This window comes from Trachemys scripta, chromosome 11, assembly GCF_013100865.1.
Source record: "Trachemys scripta elegans isolate TJP31775 chromosome 11, CAS_Tse_1.0, whole genome shotgun sequence".
In the NCBI taxonomy this organism is placed as follows: Eukaryota; Metazoa; Chordata; order Testudines; family Emydidae; genus Trachemys; species Trachemys scripta.
In genome coordinates this window covers 35695456-35708073 of record NC_048308.1, presented here as the reverse complement: position 1 = coordinate 35708073, position 12618 = coordinate 35695456, and the positions used below count along the sequence as shown (strand labels likewise).

At 42.4% G+C, this 12618-nt stretch overlaps 1 protein-coding gene across 2 annotated transcripts in view; it reads right to left on the bottom strand.

Annotated features, from left to right (window-relative positions):
* The window catches only part of CERS6 (ceramide synthase 6), a 215759-nt gene that overhangs the window by 130943 nt on the left and 72198 nt on the right, over nucleotides 1-12618 (bottom strand). For both annotated transcript variants that reach the window (XM_034785788.1, XM_034785789.1), the window contains exon 3: nucleotides 12136-12266. In XM_034785788.1, the coding sequence (XP_034641679.1) occupies nucleotides 12136-12266 (131 nt within the window). The remainder of the gene's footprint in view (nucleotides 1-12135; nucleotides 12267-12618) is intronic.

The window sequence follows — 12618 nt, the reverse complement described above, 5'->3', positions numbered from 1 at the left end:
TGCATTTTAGCTAGGAGATGATTTCTCTGTGTCAGAAACTGAGATGTGGGCTCATCTGTCCTACTAGTTACAGCCAGAGTAAGAACCAAAGGTCAGAGCTGGAATCAGAAGCTGGGTAAGGAAGCGGAGCTGGAGCAAGGCTGGGAACAAGGCAGGTACAGAAGCAATTATAGATCTGGGCACAAGCACTGAGCAGCCAGCTACCTCCTGCTGCTGCTGGCCTTGAGAGCACACCTCCTGGTTCCCTTCAGCCAATTAGGAGGATCTGCCAATCAGGCAGCTCCGCTGTAGCTCATTCATTAGATAGCCTGGAGAGAGAGAGCTAACTACTCCCAGACTCAGCTGCTGGCCTTCGTTCCCGACACTATGCACTGCAATCCCCTTTGGGGGGCTCTAGCATCTCCCAGATACACCTTCAAAGAATTCAGATCTAGCCTCAGAGCTAAATCCAGAGGAGAGGTGTAAAGCCGGGGTACCTGGTCTTGGTTCTGAATTTGGCCCTCAGCCTCCCGAATGGTAAAATAAGGCCCATCTCTTGCAGATGGGGGAAGGAAGAGCTCATTGTGAGGTTGGTCATGAAGTGAGATGTCTCAACAGGAGCAGGAGCCAAACAGGAAAGTGGAAAAGAAGCAGAGTCCAATAGAGATTCAGAAAGGGAAGGAGCAGTGGAGCATAAGCACTTCACCTGTAGCTTGTAGTCACTATGATGGTGTCCATGATCACTCAGAGCCAAGAAGTCGGACACAAGTCTGCTTCATTCCGTGTCCCAGTTCTAACAGCTCAGCACTGCTTAACATGGGCTTTCTACATAATATAACTGGTTACAACTAGCTCTTACCAAAGCCTCTTAAAAGTACAGTTCCCCACAAATAAACTAAAACTAAAGCTGCTCCACTTGCAATAATGGCCCAATTTCTCCCCATATTGCATGTATGCACTCATAATGCACAGTGGCAGCCACTTATCCCACATCTAGCAACATTTTCTTTACAAACCAGTTCCCCTGGTTCTTTCTGCTTATGAAACACTGGTTAGTCTTCCACTGTGTTAGATGAAGTGTTTCAAAATTTCTATTGACGAATCAGAGGCTTATACAGATCTATAATGCCATGTTCTGTTGCTTGCAAATCGAAGCTCACTGAATCAAACAGAATTGTAATGGAGTTGCTTCCTATTACTTCACAGCTGACTAAGCAGCCAGGCATAACAGGGGATGGGAGTTTTTAAAGCAGCTCTGACGGGAGAGAACATATTGGTCAGTTGAAAAGCCAGCTTCCCAAGTCACAGTAACTTCAAACGGTACCTTCAGCAACTTCAGAAAAACTGGGGAGTAAAGCTTAGGCAGCTTAACTTTGTAGCTCTTGTACCTGCTACAATGCTTAGGCTCCTGCAGTGTTTAAAGCCTGCAGCATAAGCCTTTGGAGGGTTGGCAGGACTTCAGAGTGCCCCAACGAGATTAGTCCGAAGGACCCCAAATCCAACTCATTATGATCCATGCCAGGAATATTTCTTGTTGTGTACTTTTAGGTCCTCATGCTGTGTTGCCAAAACAAGTTTGGGCCTGAAAGAACTGCAGCTCTGCCACATATTTCTAAATGGGTCTTTTAACCCACTTTTTATGAGGACGTCTATGAAGCTACTATGATATATGGAGAATTGGGCCATTTTAGAAAAGTTGGCTTTTCAGCTGAATAAATTCCACACACCCCAACGTTCCCTCCACTCCCCAACACACAGAGTCACATATTTTGGGTGCCTTGAGTGGGCCAGGGCTATTCAAAATTCAGGTCTGGGAGAGTATTGCCTTCTGTTTTTCTGCTACTGCATTAATGTATCACACACACGAGTTCCGATGCATTTTGTCAGGACTCCCACCTCCACAGATCAGAATTCTCAACATCCAAAGCAGCTGTCTCCATTTTCCCCCAGTTTAGGTTCTTGTATGTGGAATTATCCTGCTATTCAAGGAAAGTGAAGAGAACATCAGGTCACAAACTACCATAAAAAATTTACATGAAGGGTATGACAAAGAGTTCTCTTTACTGTAGGACTTACTGTAATATTTCACTTGGAAAAAAGATATACAATTCAAAACAATAAAGAAGGAGTAGCAACCTTAGTTTGCTTTCTTGGGGAGGAGAGTGCTTGAGGATAGATAAATTCTGTCTATGCATGTTCCTTCTAGAAGAGAGAGCCCCTTCTCTGGCATGCAACCACTGGTAACCCATCTTGTTTCAAAGACAGGTGAAAAGGCCCACTGCTCTTCATTCTTTTACATTTTCATTTTTTCACTCTCATTTGTCCTCACAGGATATCAGGGTTGGAAGGGACCAGCTAGTCCAACTCCCTGTTCAAAGCAGGACCAATCCCCAACTAAATCCCCAAATGGCCCCCTTAAGGATTGAACTCACAACCCTGGGATCAGCAGGCCACTGCTTAAACCACTGAGCTATCCCTCCCTCCATGTGTTTGTTTATTCTACCTGAGGCAGTGTGTTTGGTTTGAAGCGTGTCAGAGACTCCCCTTGGGATAACGAGCCTGGTGCATATCAATTTCTTTGTTAAATTGATGAACGCATATAAGCTTGCAGCGTCCAGCGGACATAACTGGACACTGCAAGACGGAGGTTCCTAGGGTTGTGTCTTGGACCGGAGATATTGGCTAGTGTCATTCAGTTGCACAATCCAAGGAGCAGCTTACATGCCCCAGGAGTGGGGGTTCTCACAGCAGAGCAGGGCAGGATAAGGCTGGCTGGCTCCCAGAATTACGGAGTGGAGGGACCTAGCCAATCACCGGTCCAGGTAACACCAGGGGAACGTCACACTCCCCTCCCCTGTTCCATCCCTCTAATTGTTGTTGCTCTTCTCTTTACCTTTTCCAGTTCTAATACCTCTTTTTTGAGCTGGGGCGACCAGAAGTACATGCAGTATTCAAGGTGTGGACATACTCCGGGTTTATATAGACAATGGGTTTTCCTCCTGTGACGTTACCTGATTAAAATATGACCATATAGATCATTGTTGCAACCACTGTTATATCCTGGATCAATCGGTCTTCAGCTGTCATTAAGACTGCGCCGATCACAACATGTCCTCCATTCTTCTCGCTTTCTTGCCTTTCTTCTCCACGTTCGTCCAAAATGTTTAACAATGTCATCTTCCCATCTTCTTGAAGGCTGATCACGTGGTCTTTTCTGTTCTCGCGAGTACCACTCAGTAATGATTGTGGTCCACCAATTGTCTGTGAACCGTGCTATGTGGCCCGCTCATCATATCTTATTATATCTGCTTTCCACGACAATATCTTTCACACCGCTGCGTTCTCTAATCATTTCATTTGAGATATGATCCAGAAGGGAAATTCCCAACATAGCTTGTTCCATTACCCTTTCAGCTACTGACAGCCGCTGTTCTTCTCTCTTCATCAGTGCCCACGTTTCATTGCCATGGCTGGCAGCACTGTTGAATTGAAGATATTTGTATGTGTAGTCTTGTCGATTTTTCCTTTGAGGATGTCCTTGATGGAATTAAACACACACCATCCTGCCCGAATCCGTTCATGTCTTGGCACATATTAACTTCTTGGCCCAAATATACGTACTGTTCCACTTCTTCAATTTCTTCTCCTGTTACCGTTATTCGGGCTTTTCGTAAGATGCCTGATCGCATGTATTTCGTTTTGCAATGGTTCATTTTCAGACCGACCTGACTGCTTTTCTTGTCAAGTCTTCATAGCATGCTCTGCAGTTGGTTGGTGCTTTCGGCAATTAGTACGATGTCGCCCGTGAATCTGAGATGAGATAATCGTTCTCCATTTATATTATCACCACTCCTCCAATTGATCTTGTTCATAACCATTTCAAGGCACGCAGTAAATAGTTTCGGTGAAATTGTATCTCCTTGCTTAACGCCTTTCTCGATTGGGATGTGGAGGGGAGTTTTGAGGAGAGTAATGTCTGTTGTACATCCAGTATTCACTTCCTTCAACAAACTGATGTACTGTGTATTAATGCCCTGCTCTGCGAGCACCTTTAATATTGCGTTGAGCTCGATGCTATCGAAGGCCTTTTCATAGTCGACGAAAGCAATGTACAGTGGGAGTTTGTATTGGCTAAGGGTAAATACATGGTCGATCATGCTGAAATTTCGTTGAAACCCTGCCTGCTCTCTCATCTGTTGTTCATCCAGACTCTGCAAGAGTCAGTTCGTTATCACCTTTGTAAAGAGTTGATAGATATGAGAGAGCAGGCATATAGGAAGATAGTTCTTAAGATTTTCTCGATCTCTCTTCTTGTACAACAAGATAGTATTCGACTCCTTCCAGCTTGATGGTATTTTTCCTTCTTCGAGATATCGACTGAATCTTAAAGCGAGGGCCTTCCAAAGTTTTCCGTCTCCTGCAGAAATAATTTCTGACGTTATTCCATCTTTGCCTGGAGCTTTTCCCTTCTTCATCTGGTGTAGTGCACTTCAGACTTCGCTGATGATTATTGGGGGGACGTGTTCTTCTGACTCTTGGAGCGTTGGGGGAGGGATGTTGATTCTTGATTTGAACAGTTTTGTATAGAACTCCTTGCAGACCTCCTCCATCCCTGCTCTGTCAATTACTGTCTCTCCATCCTTGTTCTTCAAAATTGTTACTCTCAATCTATACTGCGCCAGTTCCCACTTGCATGTCCTGAGGCTCTTGAGTGATTCAGCTGTTTTAAGGAGCTTTTCTTTCCAGAAGTTCTCAAAGTCGTCCTTCAGTTTTTGCCGTATAAACTTGCACAGAATGGAGTACTCGAGGTTGTTATCAGAGCTCCTTTTCATATTTCTCCACTTCTCTAACAACCTTTTTGTTTCGTTCAAGATTCTTCCCTTTGCCTTCTTCATCTTTTCAATTTCAGCTGCTTTTATGCAACATCTCAGGTTGTCAGCAAAGATACTATAGTCCTCATCACACTTTTCCGTCTGGCTCCAGTCAAATCCAGAAATCACTTTCTTCAGCTTTGCTTCATCGAATGTCTTCAGGCGCTGTTTCCTGATTGCCATCTGTAAAGCTTTCTTTTGAACTACTTCGTCAAAAATCAACTTCGCTCTAAGCAGGCGATGGTCACTGCCAGTGTTGAAGGGCTTCACCACAGAGATGTCTTGAACGATGCACCTTTTATTGACTAAAATATAGTCGATTTCATTCATACTCTTCACGTCTGGTGCGATCCACGTCCACCTTTTTGCAATCCTCTTTTTGTACCAGGCATTTGCCATGTACAGTTCTTTGTTTCTGCCATCGTTACCAGCCTTTCTCCTCTTTCATTTCTTTCGCCGCTACCGTATCTCCCTATGAACTTTTCACCAGCTTTCCCTCGCCCGACCTTAGCGTTGAAATCTCCCATTGTGACAGTGTAAGTGGACTTTTGCGCGAGGGCTCTTTCGAGTTCTTGGTAGAATTTTTCCACTTCTTCGTCCTCACTTGCACTTGTGATAGCGTAGGCCTGGATGACCTTGAGGATAGTTTTTGACTCCATCTGAAGATGCAGCACACTAGTACATGATGATATTAGCTGGCATGATATGACTCTCGAAACCCAATCCTTACTGACGATTAATCCGACTCCTCCAATGTTTCTAGCGCCATCTCCCTTTCCGAGCCTCACAGCGCTTCCATCCTTCCAGTTGACTTCCAACTCCTTCTTTCATCGGGTTTCGCAGATACTGAGGATATTGTATCTTATCCTTTTCTTCTCCTTCTCCATCAGATGGCTTAATGTTTCCTCCCTCACCAGCGACCTACAATTGTAAGTACACACAGCGAGGGTTGTCCTTTTCCATGTTGGCCTAGCACCTGACATTTTTAGCAACCTCTCATCGCTCAATTTCCACTCCAGCACTGAAGAACGGTTTGATGACACGCAGGGAACTAAGACCCATTTACTCATGTTGTTTTAGCCTTTAACTTTAAGCCATCCCACTGACTAGGCGGGCAGGCATACGTACCTCCTCAAGCTTAGCTAGCCTTCAACCTCTAAGGAGAAGGAAAAACGCTCTTTCCTCTGAGAGAGCAATCCCCCTCCTTGGATTGGATAGTCCGACATGTAGCATGGTTAGACCTACCAAGGCCCCACTATCATAGTTGTCAGATGGCCACGGTCACCGCTGCAGCACAATGAGGCACTGAGGTACGATTTTGCATTGTTATATATTTGCAGCAAATATTGTACAAAGGCTGTCGAGTGAGATGTATATGAAAAGGTTATGATTTGCTGGTTATGCTTATGCTGTCTGTATGCATGTATAATTTTTGGATGTGAAGCTATGAGAATTGGTTCTATATAGACACTCCCCGGGTTATGCAAGACCCAACTTATGCAAATCCACACTTGCGGAAAAAGTTCGTAAACTAGAAATAGGAGGGGTTGTGTTTTTTTGGCATAATGGTCAGAGATACGTTTACGACTTATGCAAAATTCGAGTTATGCAAGGCATTCCGGAACGGAACGCTTGTGTAAGTTGAGGAGCGTCTGTACTTGGATTTCAAATATTTGCTCCTGGGGGAATGCCCACAAAGTAATTAGCCAGCACATCTTGGAGGAACTATTCAAATTGAGTAGCCCATTGAAAGAACATTTAACTGACAATGGACCATGGGAGATGCCTATCTACACTTAATGAAATTTCCTGCTGTGACTAGGCAAAATGCATGGACATGTGACTTGCCCAGGTGACTCCAAACTCCATCTTGTTGCTGTAATTTTCCACAGTAAGAACAATGGAATGTCCTCCAAAAGCTATAAAAGGCCCTGGCAACACCTCCATTTTGTCTTCATTCCTGCTACTTACCTCTGTAGGAACTTTGCTACAAACTGAAGCTCTGAACAATAGACTGAATGACCCATCCAAGCTGTGGATGTACTGCAGAGACTTGACTTAAGCCAGCAGTTAATTCCATCACTGCTACAAGCCTGAATCAAGCACTTTGCCATTACTGTAAATAATTGATTCCTTTAACCAGTTTGAACTCTCACCTTTCTTTCTTTCATTTTATGAATAAACCTTTAGATTTTAGATACTAAAGGCTTGGCATCAGTGTGATTTTTGGGTAAGGTCTAAGTTACATATTGACCTGGGTATGTGGCTGGTCCTTTAGGATCAGAAGAACCTATTATTTGATGAGACTGGTTGTAAAGAACCACTCATCTCTGAATCCAGTGTTTTTGGTGGTGATATAAGAACTGGAATGCCTGAGTAAACTGCCTTTATGTTTTCTTGGTAGCCAGTGTGGTGAAACAGGAGTTTAATTTTGTGACTGACTTGGTATATCTTATAAAAGAATAACCACCAGTTTTGGGTTGTGTTTGCCCTATTTCTCAGCAGCTGGTCCTCAATTTGGCATTCTCAGTTATGACCCACTAAGGCATGGTTACACCTCCCCAGGGCATAGTTTCAAAAGGGCTGATTGGAAGTGGGTCATTTGCATTCCCCTTACACCCAAATACTTCCTAGTAAATCCACTTCATACATATTGGTCCCAAAAGCCTTTGAAGTTCATAATACCTTCCAGAGAGTGCATTAGCCAGTCTCCTAGAGAAGTTACATACACACAATTCCCCAATAACACATACACAATTGCATTTTTAATACAATGGACCCCAAAGGTATTAAACCTAATTCAACAAAGTTCAACCTAATTCAGTAAAGTTCATTCAGAATATTGCAGGAAATGATTAGTCTGTCACAGTCCCTTCTGATTTCCTTGTATGCCATGTACACACAAAACGGAGCGTGAGGGTCTAATCCAATTTGTGTTGAAATCAATGGAAGTAACTTGGAAGGTTCTTAGGGGAAGCTGGGTCAGTGAGGGAAAAGGAACAACAGAGAACAGCAGCAGTCCAGGAAGCCAGGATGGAAGAAGATCCCAAGCCTACTTAGCATGTACAACAATTCCCCATAAACTCTCTACCCTTAAATCACTGGACCCATTATGAGGAAAGGGCCAAGGTCTGTGGCTTTTTGCTCCAAAACAAATTCCTACAAAGCAACAAAAGAAGAGGCAGCATTAATTTTGCATATTCACTCGGCTTCAGCTAATACAATCAGGTTTATTAAACGCTTAAGCATGCTGGAGAATTGCAAAAGAGCTGAGGTTAACATTATTGGGTGCCCTTCACACTTACCACACAAAACCTCATTGCTAACTCTCACGCGCAAGTTGTAAATGATCGGATTACGGATGACACAACCGATCTACCTGTCAATACCTAAAATAATCATCATTTGGACACTTTTTAAAAAAGAAACAAAACTGTTCTTATTAAGTGATACCACAATACCTCAATTTTCCCCCTACAGTTTGCCAGGTTTTATTTATTTGGTCTCAGGTACAGGAATTTCCATGGCACTCATCCCCATAGTATCTGAACTCCCAGACATACAACAAAACAGAGATTTTTCCCTCCCCAAAGAAAAGTTTTGAGAAAGACAGAAACATACACGCACATGCTCTAGAACAGCTAATAGCCGAGCAGTTGGGGAGATGTGGGAGACCCAGGTTGATGTCTTGCTCTGCAACTCAACTGAGATGTGGGAGACCCAGGTTGATGTCTTGCTCTGCGTGATTTGAACTAAGGACTTGACTCTAGGTAGCCCATCCCAGGTGAGTGCCACAACCACCAGGCTATAGAATCTGTCTTTCTGCACCACCCTTTGGAGCTGTTCCACTTTGTATAAATAATTAGTCACTGGGCCACAGAAAGAGACTGAGCCTATAGCCCAATGGTGTGTGCCACGACCACTGGGCTATTGCCTATTATGGAGTGGGTCGCTTTCTCTCCAGAAATTTAGTCATGGACCTAGAAACATTTGGTTTTGACAAAACAGCGTTTTTCTATGGGGAAAAAGAGGTTTGTAAAAAAAATTTTGATCTGCTCTACATTTGACAAAATGTGCTTTTACTTTATCTCCAAAGTGCAGTAAATTTATTTCAGTTGCTGGCAGGGATGAGATTATCCCTGGAAGGACAGTGCCAGAATTTGGCCAAAACTGTATGAAGGAGATTGCGGTTACCTTGCCGTTGCTCTATGCGTACTTGTTACTTAAGGGAACATCTCAAAGGACCCTGCTGTGCTTTGCTGTGGATACTGGAATATTCAGCAAATCCCTGCTACAGCAGATTTGGAGCCAACCCCTTCTCTGTGAACATGTGCTTTATGCAGCCTGGCGTTCCAAAGCAGCTGCCCACACATGGATTCTTCATCTACAAATGGCGATCCCATTAAATTAACAGTTAAGCATAGTCCACAGAATTGGGGCAGAGATACTTTTTTTCTTTTTACTCCAAATTGGCTAATCTTTCTGATTGGGGCAATACTCCAGGTGCCCCAATGTAGATGGATATGCATTGAACCAGACAACAAATGATATTGGGAAGGGAGAGTCTACAGTGATTTGGCACATTATTCAAATGAAAGTCCAACAACTCTATCCCTATTAAATAGATGAGCCAAAAACTGGACATGCCACTTTGCTGCCTGGTTACCATTTGACGCTATATATTGCATCATTTCTGATATCACTGACAATGCTAGCATGGTAACAGGTTGCTGGGCATTCTGAATGCTGGAAGAGTATATCCTCACACTATCTGTACGTGTGTGGCCAATTTCTGCCCTTGGATAACACAAGCAACAGCCACTTGGAATCACATGCAGACAAAATTTGACTCTGCCGAGCCTCTACTCAACTGTTAATATTTACCAGAGATGTCATTTAGCTTCTTTTGGAGCCGCATGTATTATTATTATTGCTATTAAATATTTATATCGTATGAGTGCCCAATGACTCTTGAATGAAACTGGCACTTAATTTTTTTTAATAGATTAACTGTCTTGCTGTTACATTACATCTTGGTCTCATTTTTGCACTTTCTTTTACTGAAGAGTTTTAAAAAAAAATTAAGTCACCTCTCCCCCGCAAAAGATGTTATCTCATTACTGCACATTTTTTCCCAGCTGCATTGTCCATGCTTCAGACACCTTTTGCCCAACGTAGCTCAAATTCAGCACCAATTACCCCCTGTGAAATCAATGGAACTGCATAAGCTGTAAGTCAGTTATGAACCTGCCCCAAAACGAGTACTCTAGAAGTATCCTTCGGTGTTGAATTCAGCTGCAAACTCTTCAGTGCTTCCCTTCCACTTGCAGAATGAAGAGCCAAATTCCACTCCCAGTTACACTGGTTCAGGCCCAGCGGTGTAAAAGAGCAAAATTTGACTCAAGTTATGGAACCGTACATCAAAGAGCTAAAAATACAACGTATAAACAGTAGCAAAGGTCTAGAAAGCTGTTAAAATCCCTGTCCTTTCCCAGGTGCTAGGGGGATAGTATACAAATTACAATCCCCAGGGAAAATTAACTGAAATCATTAACAACAACAAAATGTGATTCTTCTGCAAATTAAAATGATTAAGATCACCAGCTTCTGCCATCAAAAAGATCCAGAATCTTACCCTGGTATTACTAAATATTAAAACAATGGATTTTATCTGTAAATGTGAAGGAAATGAATTAAGAGCTCTGATGAATAAGGGCCTCTGTTTATCTAACAGGCAATTGCACTGGCACAATTTGTCATGTTTTATATGACAAATCATTCCAGCTCTCTGAGCTTAGATGGCAAATCTGTTTAACAGAAACACCTCCAGACTTTCACCCCTCATTCAGTCCTTGTCTCAATATAAATAAAAGGCTGCTACTAGTGTACCACATTTGTGTTTGTTTTGAGAATAAATGTCCAGATGAATCAACTGTTATTTTTAAGAGTCAGATTCTGACCCATCCTGCAGAGGAGTGAATGCTAAAGCAAGGTTTAGGAAACCCTAAATAGAGAAATAATATAAAATACAGAAGAGAAACATGCAGTGCAGTAAGGTCTGCTGAACAAGCAAAACCTGCTGACACTGATTCACAGTATTTTAAAAGCACCTAAGGATTCTCAAGAGCCTCTTTAATATTTTATCCTCAACTCCAGCCTTGGTTTTTCTACTTCTGCTGACATCTGCTACCTAACGGCTTTCCCCCGACTAACAGGATGCACAAGTGGATTCTTGAGCCAGCAATAATGTAACCGGTATACCAGAAAGGGTGTGTTGGAAATTGTATGCCCAATATTTCTTTCCTGCCGCCACAGTGCTTGTCACATCTCCCGACCCCAGATGGAGTAAATCTTGCCTCAAATGTGTGACTTTCCATGTCTATAGAGCAACATGTTCCTCAGTACCATTGGGCTGGTTCTTGGAATGAATCAGAAGAAAGCAACAGAAGAATGTTCTCCCTTCACATTCATTATAAGGTAACGATCTATCACTTAGTTCCTTTTAAGAAAAAATTGCTCTAATATTTTAAGTAGATTTAATTTTCGAGGCTCTTTCAGTACAGATTAAGCATTAAAATGCTTAATACAGCATGGAAATGTAATTTAGATTCTAAAAACAATGGGGCTCTATCTAGCAAAGGCTCGATATGAGAAGATCTGTTTTTAAAGCGAACAGGCATCAGGAAAGATTTCCTAAAGTAAACTCAAGTACATTGCGGAATAACCTCCCAAAGGAAGTGTGTGTGTGGGGGGGGGCTTAAATTGCTCAGACTTATTAAATCTGGATCAGAAAAAAGTGCTAGAAAATGACAGAACAGGAAACCATCTGATAACAGGGATGGGCTAGGTGACCCAATATGTCTTCATGTCCACCTCCCCATCTCTAGCTTCTTTCAAATTATATTGCTTCAAAACTGTGATATAAAGATGAATATCTCATAGCTACAAATAAGTTTTTCAAGCAATTTTGCCCCAAAGAACAAGCTTGCCACGCCCATAACTTTGCATCACCACTCTCTTTTTCCTCTCTGTGTTCTAGTGTCTCTAAACTTCCCCCAGTTTAATTTACATGCATTGTTTCAATAACATTCTAAAGGATCCTTTCAGTATATTCTTGCTCCTGTGCTCTTCAAGTGCCTATCTGATTTCCTTTGAGAAAAGAAGATTCTCTCAGTTCAAGGATAAATTAATTCCTTCATTTTGAGAAGAAACATTACAACCGGGGCACTTAACAAAGGAAGCCTATTAAAATGTAAAACATGCAAGAAAGAACACAGCTCCTTACATGCTCTCACAGAACTTTGTAAGAGTGCTGGGCTTTTCCTGGTTGCGTCTTTGTCGAAACCAACGCTGAATACTGCGTACATCCCAGTCCAGCTGCTTGGAGAGGCCTTCCAGTCTCTTCTCATCTGGATGCTACAGAACAAAAAGTGATAAAATGACTGCAGGTGCATTTTATCTTCATAAAAGATATCATAATATTGTTTTATATTTAGACCCCTAAGTCTGGTCATAAAGAACTCAATCCTACTGTACGACTAGGACTTACAGGCTCTACCCTAGCTCTCTGCCAGCCTCATGGACAACTGGAACTACGGCAAAGTCTCTTCATACAAAATACCTATTGGTGGATGTATAATCAAAAACAGTACTCTAATAAAAGGGGCTAAGGCAATGCAGCTACATAGAGAAGTTTTAAAAGTTATTGGGGAAAACAGGAGGTTACAAATTGGCTTGGCAGAATTCAATTATATATATATATATATAA